This window comes from Phalacrocorax aristotelis, chromosome 4 (genome assembly GCF_949628215.1).
Source record: "Phalacrocorax aristotelis chromosome 4, bGulAri2.1, whole genome shotgun sequence".
Lineage (NCBI taxonomy): Eukaryota > Metazoa > Chordata > Aves > Suliformes > Phalacrocoracidae > Phalacrocorax > Phalacrocorax aristotelis.
In genome coordinates, this window is record NC_134279.1 from 7435506 (window position 1) to 7454805 (window position 19300).

At 43.6% G+C, this 19300-nt stretch overlaps 2 protein-coding genes across 3 annotated transcripts in view; one reads left to right on the forward strand and one right to left on the reverse strand.

Annotated features, from left to right (window-relative positions):
* Positions 1 to 32: 32 nt before the first annotated feature.
* Positions 33 to 13626, reverse strand: NUDT6 (nudix hydrolase 6). Of its 2 annotated transcripts, none has more exons than XM_075090207.1 (5): positions 13262 to 13626; positions 12563 to 12766; positions 7362 to 7417; positions 4229 to 4283; positions 33 to 671 (listed from the first exon to the last, which is right to left on the reverse strand). In XM_075090207.1, exons 1-5 carry the CDS (start codon positions 13407 to 13409, stop codon positions 283 to 285), a joined length of 852 nt encoding a protein of 283 aa, XP_074946308.1. In that variant the 5' UTR covers positions 13410 to 13626; the 3' UTR covers positions 33 to 282. The 2 variants fall into 2 exon arrangements, with proteins under 2 accessions (XP_074946308.1, XP_074946307.1); XM_075090206.1 differs by having other exon boundaries at positions 33 to 668; positions 13262 to 13458.
* AFG2A (AAA ATPase AFG2A) overlaps positions 13328 to 19300 on the forward strand; it is a 206079-nt gene continuing 200106 nt past the window's right edge. The window contains 5 exon segments of the mRNA XM_075090205.1: positions 13328 to 13500; positions 13503 to 13650; positions 14197 to 14321; positions 14926 to 15083; positions 18255 to 18313. Coding sequence (XP_074946306.1) covers positions 13408 to 13500; positions 13503 to 13650; positions 14197 to 14321; positions 14926 to 15083; positions 18255 to 18313 — 583 coding nt within the window. The 5' untranslated portion in view covers positions 13328 to 13407.

Sequence of the window (19300 nt, forward strand, 5' to 3'; positions counted from 1 at the left end):
ATCAGTAACACTTCTGTTTTCTGCTAGACATCCATGTTGGGCTATTTTATTTACTTTATGTTTGCTTTACAGAGTAAAGGAAAACAGATCTGATGCACACTTATAGCAATATTTACCTTTAAAAATAATTTATATCTCTATAGCTTATTAGAGAATAGAGTAAATAATTACTTTCTAAGAGTTACCTAAAAAGAAGTCCATGGATAATTTTAATATGGTCTAAATAACACTAGATTAATAATTCTAAATTATTAATATAATGAAATGTGAAATGTATTGCTATCATGTAATGTTTCTGTAGGCCTCGGGCAGCTCCCTGTGGTACAGTTTGTAGAACAGGCCTGTGTAGACAGCTGGAAACTCCCTCATGGTTATATCGATCTTCTCAAACCCTTCCCGGTATCCGTAAAGTAAGAGTTTAGCTACGTGGCTGGTGATGGGAGTAGCGTGTTCCGTCCTAGCGAGCTCAGCCAGGTCCATCCATTCGCACCTCAGGCACTCCTGCTGGCAGAAGCTGATGGTGAAGGAGGAGGGCTCCAGGCGACAGATGATGTACATGTCCGACTTGCCAAAGGCGCCGGGGTGTTTGTGTTGCTGTCTTATGCTTAGGATGGACTTGAACTCTGACTTAATGCCAGTCTCTTCGAAAACCTCTCGAACTGCTGTGTCTCCTAGGTGAAAAGAGCAATCCTTACAATACATAGAGGAGTAGCTTAACACTCTTTAAACCTTTTAATTGTGGAAAATTTCTGACTCAAAGCGTTCTGCTCTGCTTCGTAAGCTTTTCAGAACATAAGCCTGCTTGTTTTGACACAAGGATAAGCTGATTTTCTGGTCCCCGAACAAAACTAATTGCTACGCGCCTTTCTTGTGCATATCCTACAAAATGATGAAAGTAAGAATGTTTTGATAATACTGTACAGGGTGTGGTTTGGAAATGGACATTCTGACGGTTGCTGGCTCCACTGATCTCTCAGTCCAAGATAGCAGTGTTCCCTCCTCTCAGTCCTTTGAACCTCAGCCCCCGTCTCTCTCCTTGCCTCTAGCCAGTTTTAGGTTCAGACCTTTGCAGCTGAACACCTGCACGTATGTCCGATCCCTCGATCAAATCGCTTTCTTTCATCACACGTTGCCGCAAGGTGTGCGAGGTGTGACAAAGTGGGTAAAACTACTGTTTGCAGAGAGGTGGCACTAAGTCCTTTCCAAAATGGATCTTAAGTGCCTGGTGACATTTGAAATAGGCCATAGCACGTAGCCTGTTCTTCCAGAAAACATGCAGCATCTGTGCTGCACGGGCACGTTTTGCCTACAGCGGGCTAAGGGATGTAAGTGTTAACGTTCCTCATGACAAAAGTAGCCGTAACTTCATGGGCCTAGAGGGTCTGTGCTCCTGTGTTACAGCCAGGGAATTACCTGTCTGTCCAGTACCCTTCAAAGGAGAAGATTTTTCTGTTGAATAGTAACTTAAAGAGCCCAAAAGAGATCTTTGGTACTCCACTTATTTCCCCAAATTCTGCTGTTTAATTGTTGTCAAGTCAAATCCTATTTGCCTGGGGTAGTTACTGGTAGGTAAAATACTAGCTTTTCCCAAATCTATGTAAACTCATAGTTGTGTCTTGTTTGAGTGGTAAAAGCATAGACCTGGTTTGCAACGTCACCTGCTTCAGGTAGTTCCTTTGCAGAGAGAAATGAGGGCCTTGGCTTACTTCCAAAAGCAAAATACATTTTACAAGACCCTGTAGACACTTGCCTTCCTAGGGAAGCTTGCGTCCCGACACGTCAGAGGTGAACAAACCAGGCGTTGTAGGGGTAGATTCAAATATTGGAAACAATTTCAGGACATACAGTGGCTGGCAGTATATAAGCAAAAGGATTTATCCAGCAGAGGCCGAACGACAATATGCTAATGGCCCTGATTCTGCACCTACTTCTGCCGCAGCTCAACTTCCATCTTGCAATGGAACGAGCTGTGTAAAGTTTATGCCAAGTACATAGAGGTTTTTGCGGGATTGGAGACCCGTTAATAGGTGGTGCCTGCAGAACATGGAGGTTTGTGACTTTATTACAGCATTAATTAGTTAAAAGGCTGCTGCATAAGGGGAAGATACTCCTTTACCATTACTGACCCTCGGAGGCTGCGCTTTACGTTGCCCAGAGAGGGCTCTGTGCTCCTCTGGTTTAAAATGGTGGTTGTGAAGCTGACTCCCTGTGGCAAGTGGTTTTCTTATTAGGCAAGGGGCTGTATTACATGAAAGTGGACAAAGAAGGTAAACGACTGAGATCGTGAGGAATGCTGAGGCAGGCTATGGTAAGAAAAATGAAATTAGGGATTTCAGTTAAGCTTTGAGCTTTGCTTTTAGATAAAGTGCCTTTTTCTATTTCCCTTTAATTTAAATATGTGTGTGTATATATATATATAAACATATAATGACAGTTAAATTAGAAGAAACACTAGGGCTTAAGTTTCAGAAATATTCAAATACAAAAATGTGTGCACTTTGCTTAACCTGCATTATGGAACTATTCAAATGACTTGTGCAAGTCGGTTTGTACTCACTGAAGTAGGCAGCCATATATATTTTGTCGCTTCATATAATCACAGGATCTTCAAGTGTTGTAACTGCGATTTGTAATTGTTATTTGAAATTCAGTCCCTTGAACGACTGTGAGTTTATAAGGTTTCATGTAAGGATTTAAAAAAAGGGTAAAATTAAGCTCTGTTATATTTTATGCTTCACTAATTTATATCTTCTTGTAATATTAAGATGTGATGCAAAGGATCATAACTTTTATTATTACACGGTTTAGTAGTGGCAGGAGGGGCGCTGTAAGAGACTCGTTTCCTCCCGGGTGTTTCTCAGTGCCTGTATCCAGGCTCCAGCCCTAATCTCACCAGCTGCCTGAGGGATGGCTTACTCAGTGTTCCTCTGGGGAAGCTGCTGCCAGCACTGGCCGTGCTTTTCCCTCAGGGCAAAAATCCCTCTGGTATCTCCTAGGAGCGGAAGGGAGCCTGGCTAGGCAACAAACACGGTGTTCGGGATCCTTCTGAAAACACGAATCCATTTCACTGTGTTACATGTATTTGCATTGTCAAGAAAATAGTTTTGATTTCTGTCACTGTGTTCGACAGAAAGACTTAAAATGTGACTCATAAGTTATGAAAACTACAACTCGGCCACATCCCGCTAATTAGAAACTTTCCCCATGTATTGAAACAAATGAACTGGAATACAAGCCCTCCACGTTGTGGTAGGAAGGCTGCTAAAAATAGTAGCTATTTCAAAGGTATGAAACAGTCCGGAAACCCGTGCTCGACACCCCTTTGCCAGAGCTGCTGCATTGCTCTGGGCAACGTTTCTGAGTTCTGCATTTCTGAGTTATTGGAAGAATATGTTCATATCCGAATACTGATGTGGGGCTAAATTAATGTGAGCAAATAGAACTTTTAAAAGCAAGACCTACCTAATAACTGCAGTAGAACTTAAGAAGTAACTGGTCAGTGTATCAGAATTTTCAGGGGTGAGATAGGAGGAGAAGCAGCACAGTTTTCTCTCTCTCCATACACACCCGTGTTCGTTCGCCTCTGAAGAGAACTGCGGCAGCGTTTGCCGTCACCTGTGCTACGCTGGGTAGGAACGATAGGTTTCCTCAAACCAGCATTGCTTTTTAACACAGAAGCGCCTTACGTCTCTGGCTGGAAGTAGGTGCCCTCAAGGCTCAGGCGCTGCGCTTAACGCTGGTCCTGTGCCAGAGTCCTTAGTCTAAACAAATCAAACGAACAAGGGTGGAAGGAAGCGTGCGTATTTATTTCTGGTTTGCACATAAAAATGGAGTTGGAAATTTTTGCTCAGCCCGTCGAGCTCGCTGCCCTGGATTCCAGCGTGAGCCGAGAGCTCGCTGTTCCAGTTTTATTTGGGTTATGTACCGATTACCTTAATCGTCTGCTCTTTTGCCTCATGTTACAGCATATCCTACAAGCCTACAAAAAATAAGCTGGCTTCAAGCACTCATTTAAGAGAAACTGTGGAAAAGGGTAAATGTTGTAAATAAAAAGCTTCTTTGCCCTGAGCATAATGTTACCCCACTACCGTTAAGGTCACGGGACCAAGTCACATCATTAATTCAAAGCAGCGATTAGTCATAGGAGTGATGTGGGTCACGATGTATTTCAGCACTGTTAATGTCATTACAATTCCGTTGACGTCTGACCTGTTATCCCAGGACTTACCGATGTCTTCACCTGGATTAGACAGACCTCCTGGAAACTTCCACGCATTCAGAGTCTGTATTGGAGGAAAAAACTATTAATAATGAGTACGCAGCCTGTTTTGTGCTCTCTAATACAAAGGGGGCAATTAACACGTGACTTTTTTTGTTGTTGAAGCTGCGGTATTGTAAGGACTCCCACAAACACCCGTAAGGCTTTAAGTAGGAACCTCTTTGTTCTTGCTAACGTGAGGATCAGCGGTATCTGCTGTCTGTGTGGAATGTTGGAACAAAACATCTACTGATTGAAAAATACAAAGTCTAACAGTCATTAGACAACGTTGCTGCTAGATAACTAGATAGAATAGTTGAATATTAAAAAAAGCTGCTATAGACTTATATATAATCTTATATTTAATCACTGATGTATTCCACTTCGATGGTTTTGGCTTTTAAAAAACAAAATGTATATATATTTAATCTTACAAACAGGTATAATGATTGTAGTACTGTTCTCTACTGCACTGGCTTTAAGATGACTCTGTGTGTCTGTAATAACCATTTAGTGTAACTTGTCGTTTGTTTTCATGGAATACAAAACCCAAGGCCTTGTGTGTGATTTCTATGTAGAAGCATTTATTGAATTGCAATAAAGTTCAGTACTTAGAACCTGAAGTGCAGACGTGGTGCTGTTACTGATACCGGTAAAGGAGTCCCAGCTCCTGCACCTCTTGCGAACGCGTACAGATTTGTAGGCTTTACCTTTACCTCTATGTACCGTTCTTCTTATGTCTTTGCTTATTAAAAGTCCAGGTAGGAAGAAGTTAACCTTCAACTAGAAATTAAGCCAGGAAAAAGGTACACTCTGGGAAAAAAAGAAGTAGCTTTTCTTGTCCGTGCGGCACAGAGAGGGAAGCGGTGCGCTTTCCAGTGCTTTGAAACCCCACTGACTACACTGGAAAATGGCTTGGGGTTTTTTGTTGTTTTTTTTTTTTTTTCTGGGCACTCTTAAAGGACTTGGATAGGAATTTAATGGATTAAAAATAGTGCAGATGGAAAATACATATATTTGTCTATTGGCTTTCAGTTCCTGGAAATCCTTCTTTTTGTGTCGTGGAATTGTCCTTTCATGATTAAACCCAAACAGCTCTTAAACTTCCACTAGCTGTTTAAAATTTTTTTAAAGCTTTTAGAACATCATTTGTATTGGAAGTCACCGTTTCAGAGAAATTTTTCATTTCTTGGGGAAGGAGAAGGAAGAGGAGGGGTGGGACTGACAGTGGGAAACAGACACTGAGCCAATTTGCTCGCACTGAAACATTTTCTTTGTTCGGTGCATAAGAAATATAAAGGTATTCATACATGTCTGTTTTTATACTTAATTTTATCCACTCAGTAAAAGAGAGCTGTGAAGAGGGGAGTCGGAAACAATCATTTTCTCCCTTTCCCCTTCCCGGCTCCCAGTGTCAGCTCTGTTCTGGAAAGGTAAGCTGAAGGCGTTCACCTGGAATACACCCACTTCCCTGCTTCCCAGAACGACCTGGAGGGCAGAGTGGTGCCCGGCTGGTCCTCGTGAGTTGTGGGGCCAGAGGCTAAGGAGGGGATCTCTGGTGTGCGAAGAACCGGGCCTGGAACCTGAAGAGAGCATGTGATGTCTCACCCTAAGACTGGACGGAGATACCTGCGCTGCAAGTGGCTGAGCTTTAACAAAATGGTGAGCTTTAACAAAACCACAGTGGTAGCAAGTTCAGCCTTGAGCCTCCTGGGCTTAGGAAACTACTATTTCCTTCTAAATACGCAGAATGTACAGGTCCCGTTTTTACTCTTTGAGACCTAAGGCATTTACTAGAAGGTACGCATGCCGTTTTATAATTTCTGTGTGCATAAAAGGAACAATGAAGGTAGAGTTTCTAAAGTTTACAATACGCTGTTCTGTTCCTGGAGACTTGCTAGAGCTGGAACCACTCTTGGAGCCTACGGCTTGCACGCTGGGTTTATGCTTTAATTGGTAATTACCGAGTGTAAGCCTGAAGGTCCTGCTACAGAGAAGTCCTTGAAATTTTACTTTATGGTAAGTAAAAATATGAAATTAACCATTTTCGGGAAACAAGAAAGGGGTGTTTCTCTACCTCTGAACTCTGGTGTTACACATGCAACACGTACGATTGAGCCTGCCTATGAAAGCGCCCTTTCACTGAAGTTCATAACTGTGTTTTAGTCACCAACGAACTGATGTGATGCTTTGGGTCCTGAGAAGAAATCTCTTAGCAGCTCTTTCAGGAAAGACAGAAAGACGTAGCCAGTGAGATTCTGGCATAATTTTAACTACATGAAATGAAAATGTATCCAAGTATACTTCAGTGTATGGCAGTGTCGATTGTTTCCATGTTAAAACTGCAGTTAATCTCACTGTAGTAGAGATGCTTTCATTTAAAACGAAAGCGTAACGGCAGCTCTAAGTACATTTTGAATGGAATAGCACAAGCAAGAGCTAATGAGCTAGCGAGCCTTCTGCACTTGCCATATTACAGCAGAGGTCAGCCTGACAGAGGCTGGAAGGCGTCACCCGTGATGGACGCTTGGTTTCCGCAAGCCACATCACACGACCCACCGTTGCCGCACCAGCACTCTCCAGTTTGGTGTTCTCGGTCAAGCACTTCAGTTTGTGAGACATTAACAGTCTTTACACCTGCTGTACAATGGTGGTCTCCGGGTCATGGCCAACCGCGTTATTGCTTATTTAAAGCCACAGATGTGGCTGGAATGTCTGAAACCAAACAAAATGAAAATCCTTCTCCTAAAATCTGCTTTGAGCCATGGGGGTATTCCAGAGGTCTGCGTGGATCCAAACACAAGATCAGGGATTCTTGGGTCAGTTACAGGAGAAAACAGAAAACTCAAAGCAGAAGGGGTGCTTCATTCTGCTGATTCAGTCACCAGCTGTAATTAACAACAGAGCCGTTGATTTTCAAAGTCTATTTTTTTTTCCCTTCAAATGCAGTACAGCTCTGTGTTGGCAGAAGTGCTCCAAGAGACACACGCGCTAACTATCACAGTTTTGGACTGGAATGAAAAGAAAAAGATCTTTGTTCTGTACTACAGGGTAGGCTTATCTAAATAAACTTCTCTATTTTAGACTCCTACAGCAAACTTACCCTGTTTCTATCTTGTACAACCAACACCCTTCCAGTGCTTTCATCTAGAACAGCACCTGGTAGAGATAATATTGAAAAAGACTGTTAGACCACAATGTTCAATCTTAACAACCATAAATTAACATGTTTTGATAAGGCATGACAAAATGCTAATGAACTGCATTTACGGTTAGCAGAATTTGTCTGGATGAATCACAGAAAGTGGGTTTTTTGGTGGAAAAGTGATACACAGTAAAATATGTAAAAAGATTAAATATCCTGTATAAAAATTCAGTGTTAGCAGTACCAAGATAAATACTTCCCTCATTTAAGTTCCAGATTAGACAAGAAATGAAAAGACTAATTTGCTTGTGTTACTATTATCAGAAATAAAGAATGCAAGATCAAGACGTCTTCCAAATAATCGAGCAAAGCTGCTTGCCTCAGCAGAGATGTGCCTGTAGTCTCGCTCAAATAACAGAAATTTTTCCAGTGACTCTGGCCGAGCAGCCATGATGGGCAAGAGCCCTTCTCAGATGAAATTTGTAACAGAACTCCTGCCTGAGTGTTTTCTGGTTGATAATACACAAGGTTTAGTATGTGACAGGCCGACTATCCTGACAATGGTCAACGGGCTGACGACCAACTCGTACCGTACTACCCAGCTCACGACTCCTGACAGGAACTGCGCAGTAATCTGAGTCTATTTGTTAATCAAAAAGCATTGCTTCCAAGTGGGGAAGTGACACTTTCACTTGATTCATACATCCCAATTTAGTTTTTTTACTGAGACGTTCAGCTTCTCCTTGTGTCCCCATGCTCAGCCCATGACTGTCTCCCGCAGATTACAAGTTTTCCTACTTTTTAAAACCCAAGTGCTTTCGTGTTTAATCATCACGTCACACGCATTGGTGATACTTTCAAAACGTCTTCCCTTTAAAACAGGTATTTTTCTCAGATTTTAAAGCATGCTGTGGTGAGCAGGATGAGTACAACGGTGCAATGTACCAGGCTCTTTTCCAGATCAGTCATGCATGGGTTTCAAATTAGTAGGTAACGATAAAAAAAATGCTTGTATCATTTTACAGCAGGAGGAAGTGTATATGGACAGCTCTGTGATGATATACGCATTTAAAATGCTATGGGGAAGTATTTCCACAGAGGGGGATTACTAAGGAATGAGCGTCCAGCTCAAAACAGTCTCTGTTTTTTTAATAATACATGGCAGACTTACGTGTAGGAGGAATATTTAAAAGATGAAATACCAATCTTCCTTCAAGACATGTCAAAGGACGTGCTTTAAGAGGGTAGTCACGTATCTGCCTCCCCATGGCTTGTGACTCCATGATTTCATTCCTCCTGTAAATATTTGGCAGTGCCCACGGTCAGGTACTGCACTGATCAAGAGAGGGAACAAAAGGAAAGCGGGAGCAACTTTGACGCACGCTGTGATTACAGGGGTTATTTTCTAGAGAAGACGTTCCGCAGCCAAATGGTTTGCTGAGACCAAGGAGGCCTGCTGAAGAGAGGAAACTGTAGTTTGAATCAAACAGAAAGAACATTTTTCCTCTCCTCCGTTCCCCAGAAATCAATGCCTGTGAATGTCATTTTTCGCGGTGAAATTCTCTGTGAGATGTCCAAAATCTCTGCTAGATGATGCCTAAATCCAAAGCAGGAAGGACGGACAAACACTATCGGGATTTGCTGTCTGGTCTCGTTTTTCCCCAGCGTAACTCAGGAGTCCCTCTGCGGAAGCTCGCCTGGGCCGCACCTGGTTGGTATCAGTGAGCTCAGTGCCTGGCTGCAGGCTCCGAGCTGCGGTTTTAAAAACTCTCCTGCTTGCTACAAATGTGGTACCTGGAGCTTTAAATCATCCAGCGCCAGGATGACTTTCTGGAAAGGTTTACACTTGTAACCTAACTGAGTAGTCGCTATTACAACACTGCTTTGTTCTGAATGTTCTCTTTTGGGAAATAGGTTAAGGAAATTATTTAAAAAAAAAAAAAAGAAATCCCTTAGAGAACTCCAGACAATGAGTAACGGAGGGGAAAAATATCTTCGTCCTACCTGTTTTATTTATGATTGATGTGACCGTGTATGAAAAGGTGCTCAGAGTTGAGAAGCCCTTGTCAGCCGGGTAATGCGTGCACATATCGCTGCTTGCATTGTAAAGATCAGCAGCCAGGAATTGGTGTTACGTTGTAAAACAGCTTGGGAACTGCTTTTAAATCACTTTTGATTCCTTGGGCTATAAAAACCTATCTAACTCTTTTCCTGTGCAGTTTAACATTTATGCAGCCGCTCATTTTACACATTTCCTTAAGTGACAGGGCTGGCCAAGGCTGATGATCGTCTGTGTGTATGAGCGTGTAGAGACCCTTCTCGCTCTTCAACGCTGCTGACTTTCAACAGCTCGATTAAGGCAGGCAGCAATGAAGGTAACAGCCGTGTTGTAGGGCTTTTACTACCCGGCAGGAGAAGAGCATGACTTCTACTTTTCTTCCTCTCCTTTCACTTTCCTCCCTCAACTAGTCTTCCTATGCCATTGTTATGTGTCATATTTACAAACACATCACTTTCTGGCAGACTGCTTCCTCCTAGGAGGCGGAGAATTTTGGAAGTGTTTTTCAAAAACATCTTAATCATTTCATACACCAGAAGCTTTTCTGTACCTTTACATATTTGGAAGATCCTGCCGCCTACAAACGGATGCAGTAAGTTAGCTGGAAGACGCATCACATATTCCACTATTTCTAAACAATAATGGCCAAGCCCAATGAGTAACATTTGCTACTCTCTGCTTGGCGACTCTGATCTAGTCTGGCAAAATATGACGTGACCTTGCTTATTCACACCTTTGTCATCGCTTGGCTGGATGATGCTCAGGCATCAGCCCTGGCAGCGCGGCGTTCGCTATGTGGGAAACTCCAGACAGGACGAAAACCAGCTGCTGGTCTACTTGGCAATGCAGGCTCGCGACCTGCTGCCTGCTCCCTGTGCTGGCTCCCTGCAGGCCGGCAAACCACTCTCAGCAACTCCACTCTCTGTTTTCAGGACTAAGTCCTGTAATTAGCTGATTGGCCACAGCTCCGAGATAGAGACTCTCATCAGTATATTTGCTTCTCTTTACTGCCGAAACCTTCTAAAATACAGGTTTTTCTGCAGGAAATAAAAATGCCTAGGGTTTGGCACATACACACAATATAATTGCACATACTTAAATAACTTAATATTTCTATAAAATTAATTAAAAATAGAACGAAGCCATTCCGCTACGCAGGCTTTCCCTCCTGAAGCAGAAAGATAATGGAATAAACATATGCCAGGTGGTATCCACACTGCTTAGTATGTTCTTGGAATGTCCTCCAGATCCAGCGAGAGTGAGTGGAACGGGGCGGGGGTGGAGGGGGGACGACACTGCAGTTATTATTTCACACACTGCAATCTGTTTGTTTACCTATACAAATGCCTGCCTTAAGCCTTTACCTCTTTTAAAGAAACTCCCAATAGTGTATTAAAATATATGGGTTTGAAAAGTGGTAGCAAGGAATACATACATGTTGTGCAATTTTTAGATCTGTACAATAAATTAAATCCATATACCTGCATTTATGAAACTTCTTCTTTCCTCAAAGTTTTTTCCTACTTGCAGAGTGCAAAGTGTTTCTCTCAAAGTACAACAGCAAATTATGCTCTGAAAGTGTTTTTCGTATTTTTCAAATGTTTATTTGCGAGTTTTTCAAAGTTTTGATTTTTCTTATATTAAGCCCTTCCTGCTCACCATCAGGGTCCCAACACATCTATTACAGGATTTTCTTTTAAATAGCACTTTCAGCTATGCAAAACATACTTCGGAAAAATCCCCTTGCAGTTAGTCACACTTTGTCAAACACACAAGTTATAACCCTAAGGAGTAACAACACGGTGTTTGTGCTAGGAGAATGCGTTATCTTACTCGAGTCTAATGCCACATATTTTAATGGTGAGGTTTTTCATACCTCAGGAAGACATGCTCTAACATGTCCATTGAAAAAATCCAAGCATGTCTTCAGCTTCTACGCTGCCCTCTGCTGGCTTCCCGACTGGAAACTCCCATAACCATAGGAGTAGCACTGTTCTGTAAGCGGAGGCTTTGTTTTTCCCAAACTTACTTCCACCTGACCTGCTGCTACATAGAATAATCCAGCTTTTGAGTCCTTCCTAACTAAATTTTTCAAATTGCTATTTATAGGTATGAGGACCACTCAGTGAAGAATTAACATCCCTGTAAATCAAGGACAAACCAGTCAAGCTTGTAACGGGAGAGATTTGGTGTTTCTGTGCTGCAATTGCTGGGTGTTATATAGCCTTTACCAGTACACGAGGCGTACTGATGCGGAAGACTGCTGAGAGGGAGAGAGTGGGCGAAAACATTCACGTTTGGTGAAGCTGAGTTCAGGTTGACTCATCACCAGTTCCTTGCGCTGCGTTGAATAAAAAAAAAATTGGACATGTTCTTATGAAATTCCTTGGGGTCTTCCTCAGTTTTTACAGCAACTCCTTTCCAGCTGTGGTTGTGGGAGGTTTAGATGGGCAAGAGCGTGGCGGCCAGGTGTTCGTTTGTTTGTGAAATATACTTGTTGGGGTTGCGGACTGCTAGGCACAGCTTCGAGCAACTCTTGGACTGCCGTAGTTTGGGCCAGCAGTTGTGCTAGTTCCTGCACAATCCCTGTTGGGTCAAGTTTGCCCCATTTACAGACCTGAACTTCAGCATAATTTAGAACGATGCATATATTGAGCATCTACAGCAAAAGCAGGGAGCAGAGAAATAATTTTTTTCTAAGGAGTTTGTAGTTATTTTTTTACTTTTAAAAAACTGCTTGAACCTTGAAATCCTACCTCTCTCACCTGCAAGCTGAAAGCCAAGATATGTTTCTCAAAATGGTGTTTGGAAACACTATTCGTGAGGTAAATTTTAAAGCTACAGGACCACATCATCTTCTCCCCGAACCGTTTACAATTTTCTCAAACAGGAATCGTTTTGAGAAATCTCTTTATTGGCCTGTTTTTTAGCAACACACCCGGCTGTATGGGTGCATTAATGAATGATGCGCTTCATGTTGTAAAGTCACCCAAAGAGTAAGTAGCTGGCTGTAAAAAGGAACAGTCGATTTCCTACCGAACCTGGTCCTAAGGGCTCATTCGAAAGGCTTTTTGTGGGTCCGACCGCTGGTGTAACTAACCTGCAACCCCCAGCTGGTGGGTGGCGTACCCCGGTAGCCTGCTGGGCCCTTCTCCTAGCCACAGCGTCAAGGTGGACGAGCCCCGCTCGGCATGGTGGAAAGCAAAGCCCTGCGAAGCGGCCGCCGCCGCAAACCTGCTCTGGAGGATGGGGACGCGGAGCCAGACGGCGAGGCGGCCTTCCTCCCGCCACCGTGCCACGGCGCCTGCAAGAGAGCGCGAGGTCAGGAGGGCGAGGGGCAACACCATGGCCCGGAGGCACCCCCTTGGTCTCGCTCCTTCTGGTTTTAAACCTCGTCACGCGTGACAGCTGGGATTAACGTGTGCAAGTCTGTATTTTCACCTCATTTACCACAGGGCCAAATACCACCGGTGTGAGAAACGTGCCAGCAGTGACAGAAGGTGAGGAGGTGCTGCCAGCTCGGTATTTTACGTTGCACGATTTAGCGTTTACACACAAAACGACGGCTTTCAGCTTAGGATCTGTCACAACGCACAGGGAAGTCGATCTTTGCTCCCTTCTGCCGACACCCTGCACCACACGGCCGCGGCTCTGTGGGCGTGTCTGTGGCGGGGGACGACCGCCGCCCGCCCAGCCCGGCCCGGCCCAGCCCAGCCCAGCGGGGGCTGCTGAGGGGAGCCACGGAGAGGGAGACCCGCCGCCCCCCGCCCGCCCCGCGGGTCCCCGCCCCGGCACTTGCCCCGCAGCCACCGCCCGAAGGCGGCCTGCTCCAGGCGGAGGGGGCGACCCAGCTCGCCGAGGTCCACGCTCACCCCCCCGAACTTATCCGGCCGCTGTCGCAGCCTCGCCAGGGGCCCCCAGCCCCGCGACCGCCACAGCCTCACCATGGCGCTGCGGAGGGCGCAGGCGGGCCGGGCTGCGGGAAGCGGCCGCCCTCGGGGCGGTGCCGACCTCTGCTCCCGGAACGGCTCGGCGGCGGCCGGCGAGGCAGCATGTCCGCCTCCTCCAGACGGAAAAGCAAGGGGCGGCCGGTGCCGGGCGCCTCCGGCTCCCCGCTGGCCGCCCCCCTCGGTGCCGGTGCCGAGGGCGGGCCGCTGGCCCTCGGCGTCGCCGACCCTGTGGAGGCAGGTACGGGGGTGCGGGCGGCTGGGGCGGGCTGGCGCCTGCCCCGGCCCGCCGGGCTGAGGGCGGCTGGTTTAAAAACGAGTCCTTGCAAAGCCGGGCTCCCGCTCCCCGCGGCCGCCAGAGCGGGGCCATGGGGCTGCCCCGAGCCCTCACGGGGGACCTCCCCCTCAGACGGGACCGCGGTGGGGGTGTCTCTCAGGCAAGGTCGGCTGAGCCCCCGCGAAATGTGGTTTTTATTACGGTGTCGCAGAGTCATGACCGCCGTGGAAGGGCCCGCTGTTGGCTAAAGCTGGGTGGTAAATGCAGCAAGCAGCAGCGTGTTGCCATGGGTGTTTTCAGGCTTGTCAGAAACTCTGTCCCGTTATAACGCGGTTTCCCCCCAGAAGGGTCCCTGTGCATCCCTCACGGCCGGGCGCTGCCTCTGGTGAGGGCTTGGGAGGGATTTGTCGGTTCTAGTGACTGGGAAGTGCGAGAAATGCTGAATTCATCCAATAGGTAGGAAAAAAGGATGGTGTTTTTTTTTTTTTTTTTTTCTCCTGAAAACGTTAGGAGATGACAAAGTCCCGAAAATGTTGCGAAGAACCCTCGCCCAGCTGTCGCTGAGCAGCATGAAGTCCGCAAACATATGCATAGGTCGTCCGGTCTTGCTCACCTCTGCTGATGGGCGACAGGAGGTGAGACTCGTTCTTGTGCTTACAGGTGCTTTTCTTGTGCTTTCAGCGTGTTCCTGTTGTATTCGATAGGGACCAAAATGCAGCTTGCACTGAGAAAGACAGTGAATGTGCTTGTCTGTGTTCTCTACGCTGTAGTTGCATCTTTATTCTCAGTACTGGAAAAAATCCATGCTGTCGATTTTTTTTGATAAATTTATAAGTTATGTGTGCGTATATGTGTTATATATTGTATATTACTTATGCACACACATTTGTGTTTATTTGCAAAGAAAGAGTTTGCAAAAACTCTTGGTTTTTCATTCATTTGCAGTACTTCCTAGTCAGCACAGTGTATGCTTTTGTGTCAGCTGCAGAATGTGTAGAGCCCTGGTGAATTCTTTTTTTCTTCTTTGTAGGCAAAATATAACCTCTTTCTTCTTGAAAAGTGTCTTGGATCATATCTTAAGAACCCGGTGCTACTGGTATATTTTTCTGTGGCACCAGGTTTTAACCTAATCCTCCTTCCCCTTCTTCTGTAAGAAAATGTTGCTTACTTTAATGGGAGGACTGGAAATGGTGGGGAAGAATCTCGACTGACATCTGTTTGCTTTGAAACTCTTCCTAGGTCTGTACTGCTTGGCCCACTACAGGCTTTCCAGGTGGGAAAATTGGGCTGAGTGAAACCACACAGAAGAACCTGAAAGTAAATCCAGGTGATGCCATCACTGTGCAGCCCGTGACTGGTGCAGTCATCCAGGCAGAGGAAGTCGATGTAAAGTTGAGGTATGCAGCTTCTTATAACCGAGTGACGTACCATGAGGTGCCTGCTGTGCACTGCAGGCTCTTACCTCTTAGAAGATGCTCTTTTCCTTTCTTGCTTTGATGGAATTAGTACCCAGAAAAAGTCAAACACGTGCAGATGTTGGTAAGATTAAGACTAAAGTTTAGTAACCTGTGGCTAACTGCTACTGACTGCAGCCTCCTCTGTGGGCAGTGGAATTGCTCAGCTGTTGTACAGACTCTTGGCTGAGGAGTGGTGCTGTAGTGCAGAATATATAACGACACTAAGCTCATTAGTCTTAAGAGATTCTTTGTTTTACGTTAACTTAATGAATAGTAATGATATCCCAGCACCTCCTGAAGCAGCGGTCAAGCTGCCTGTGTTGCGTTTGCATTGGGCAAGGGTGTATAACTGCATGATCAAGGCAGATTCTTTAAACTTGTGAGTCATTTCTGAAGGATCAGGATGATCTCTGCGCGTAGAGTTGATGTCAGGTTAGAAGGAGCCCTTGTTGCTGCTGTTGTCATTAGGAATTATACTGCAGGCTGGTGTCTGAGAAGCTGTCATTGAGAAGTCCTGTTGTGGTTAAGAGAACTGCTGGCTGACAGGTTGGGGAGGGTGAAGTGATTTATTTTTTTTTTAACCACTTCCCTTCAAAACTTCACCTTTGTATTTACGTGGTTTTGTGCTCCGCTTTCATTTACTGGAATATTTTTTAGGATTGGAAACTCTCAGAGGTATGTTTTTGTTTTTCCTTGAAATTCACCCAAAACAGGGAGCAAAAGATGCAAATCACAGTTGCCTTGAAATCATGAATGCTTTGAGAAATTAGCAGTTTACTGATCTGCTGAATGACTTTCTATATTTGGCATTCTCACAACACCATAGTTATTTCCTAAATAAAGTTATTTTACAGTTATTTTTAAGTGTCCCAACACTGTAATTTGTGTAAATTAACTTCTCTTCCCTGTCAACCCTCTGTTTTCAAACATGGCGTTGTCATTGTCCATTTTAAGGGGGAGATGCTGCTTTCTGACATACTGACTCTCAGAAATGTTGGTGAGGCAGTCTTGCTTTTTATCGGCAACATAACCAGTTTAGCTTTAATTATAGTTTTACTGGTTAACTTTGCTGCACATTGTATGCTGACTTCCTGGCGTCAGTTTGCTTTGCTCTGCATGCCTCTCTTCTAACCAGAAAATGAAAAAATTATATTTTTGTGGCTTTTTGTTATTGGTAATTTAATCCTATAGGAAGTTTTATTATTATTCTATACTGTTTGGTTATAGAGTGGTTGAAAACACTTATTTCATTAAAAAAACCAACCCCACATTAAATTAAATAATTAAACCTAATCTACTTATATTTCCCCATGTTAATAGGCCTTCTTTCCTTAAAGCTGTGACTTACTGAAATATAAGCTAAGGATGAGGTCAGATCAATTGCCTATAACTTCTGAAATATTTATGATTACTGTAATTTTTGGGGGGGAACTGTTCCACAGCCAGAGTTTTCCTTCTCAGCCTGTCATGGGTCAGGCTCTGAGAACTGTTTTACATATGTACCACTAGATTAAAAGTCATATAAATTACTGTTTTTCTAGAATTACTCTAGGAGAGAAAACATGAAAATTGTAATTGGTCTGTTTTAAGCCTGTTCATTTACCACAAACCATAGTGCCATCCTATTATGTAAGAATAGAAATTATTGAAAGAATAAGTGGAAATCCCATTATTCAAGCACTGCCTTAGGTTTCTAGGCACTTCACAGGTGTAGTTCATTCTCTGCAAATTAATACCTCTGAGGAGCTGGTTGCAACTTTAATAATTTAGCTTTTGCTTCCAGTTAAAAAATCCATCCCCAAATTCAGACCCCAGCAGTGTAATTGAGTATGTGTCTACTTGTCAGGAATGGCTATGATGTTTTGAGAGCTCTCCTCTAAATTAGCCTTAACACCCCTCTTTCCCTCATGTTCCTTTCTTGTTCAGCAGAACTGAGAAATGGGTTATTTCTAGGTTTAGAGCTCCCCCCGTTGATTGTACTTTTATTTGCAGCAGCTGTATCTGCTTTAAATGCCTTTGGTGCTGCTGCTGAGTTCTTGGTGTAATGCTTTTCCTCATACAGTTGTATGTGCTTGCAAGGGTTGTGGATGTTTCTCTGCAAAATGGATGTAGTGAAACCTAAGTTTTGTTGTGAAAACAGAAGAGCTAATGTGTGAGGCTCACAGAGATTGGCTGAGGGCGGTAAATACTAAAGAATTAAAAAACAGTGGATTAATGGGCTTTAATAAAAGGTAAAGCTGCACATGAAGGAGGAAAAAGATTGTATGGATAAACCATCACTGAAAAATGATTGAAGTGCCACAGCCTTATATGTTGCAGTGTACCCGAGGAACAGGGAGAGTTAACGATGTCTGTGCTCAGTGAGTTGTAAATGCGATATAAAATGTTTTAATATGAGCACCAGAGAAGACATCCTTTCACCATTGTCCATAAGACACCTTTACCTTTCACTTGCTAAGAGCACACCTGTTCAGCTGTGTGTTAAATCCCAGTGATGAGATGGTGTTTGAGAAAATGTTGTAGACCTGGCCAGGGCTGGTGAGGGCAGTGGCTTAAGCTGGCTTATCCATTGAGTCGATTAAGTAAAAGACTAGAAAATGCATTGTGGGGAAAACTTGTACAGTTTTGATAGCGATGTGCAGTGCTGAAGACATGCAGTTTTGCAAGTGCTCATGGTGCCGGTTTAATCAATAAAAGATGTACATGTGTGTTCGCAGGGCTGAGAGAGACCTACCTTGTCTGTCATTTTTTCAATTCAGTAAATGTAGCAATGGCTGCTCTGCCTGGTGAGATAAGCATGCATTCCATATTTGTAATATTAAGAAATTATAAATATAACTTATAATATTGTTTGTTACCGCATTTTGACTGGAAAAACTAACCCCAAATGAAATATGCATGCTTCTTCTGTTACTCTGTGTCTAATATCTTCAGAGTTAAGATGATCTGAAGACTGTCAAGTGCTCATCCATCTCTTCTGTTTGTTGGGTTAAATCACGTACTGTAAAATAGGTGGTATTTGTCATCCTGGTGCCTTAATGGTGTGGACTTTTTTTGGTTTTGAATAGTTACTGCTTGGAAAAAAAAAAATTTTTTTTCGTCCTACCACAGGGACAAAGATGCCACCATTAATGCTGAAGAAATGTCTGTCTGTCTACTGAGGAACCTAGGTATAAGTTTTGTTGCTTCTCTTTTGACTGTTTAAGTTCAATAGTAGATCATCAAGTTTTGGATAGAAAAGCAAACGTTTCCCCCTGTGTTCTTAACCAATGGCTTAGGGCAAAATAGAGGATGTCATTCTGCTCGCACTTCTTTTAGGGTTCTGTTGTCTTTGGGGTAAATAATTTTGCTGTGCTGTAAATACCAAATTTGCATTAATTGTGATTCCATTCCTTCTGTCCATTGTACATATCGCTTTGTTCAAGTTACGGTTGTTTAGCAGTCGCTGCTGGCCTTCCAGCTGGTATTGTGATGCACTTCCAAGTTTACCTGCGCTGTGAAGAAGAGAGTGTGATACTATGCGTTAAAGACAAAATAAGGGATCAGTATTGACATGAAATCCCACACTCTGAATCTTTTTTTTTTTAAATGTTGGTGGTAAATAAGAAAAATTGCTCTTTGCTGGGTGGTAGATAAGTATAAGTAAGGCAAACAGGCAGGGTAGGTTGCTCAAGGTAGTGCTGCCCCAAGCATACACTACAAATCTTCTGGTTTAGAAATTAATAAAAGTATTCCAAGGCTAAGCAGGAAACATAACCTGTGTTCCAAATTAATGAGTCTGGCTGGAAATAATCAATCTTGTTTACATTTTTGCCTCTGTTTTTTGTGCCTGTAGTGTGCATTGAGATCATGTTTCCTAATCTTTCTCTGTCAACGCAAAGACTAAAACCTTACCTTTTTTAGGCCAAGACTCACAGAGAAGGTGGGCTAAACATGAAATATTGTGAACCTATAAAGCGCATGGCAAATACAAAATTTTTACTTCTTACAATAGGAATTCCATAATCTCCCTTTGAGTGCTCTATGAAATTTAAAAAGCTCAAATTAATGATGAGCTTAGTACCAGAGGTTTCATATGATACTGACGAATGTTTATCCGGTACAGTCTGCTTGTGTACAAAGGGATCATTTAAATTGCCTGAAATCACATAATAAAA

Bases quoted from the DNA above. Each gene is read 5' to 3' on its own strand.
- NUDT6 (XM_075090207.1), bottom strand. From the start codon at position 13,409: ATGGTGAGGCTGTGGCGGTCGCGGGGCTGGGGGCCCCTGGCGAGGCTG. The intron at 7,418-12,562 runs GTTAGTTACACC...TATCTCTACCAG, and splicing joins CCACCAGCTGGGGGTTGCAG to GTGCTGTTCTAGATGAAAGC. The intron at 4,284-7,361 runs GTAAGTTTGCTG...CCTCCAATACAG, and splicing joins TTGTACAAGATAGAAACAGG to ACTCTGAATGCGTGGAAGTT.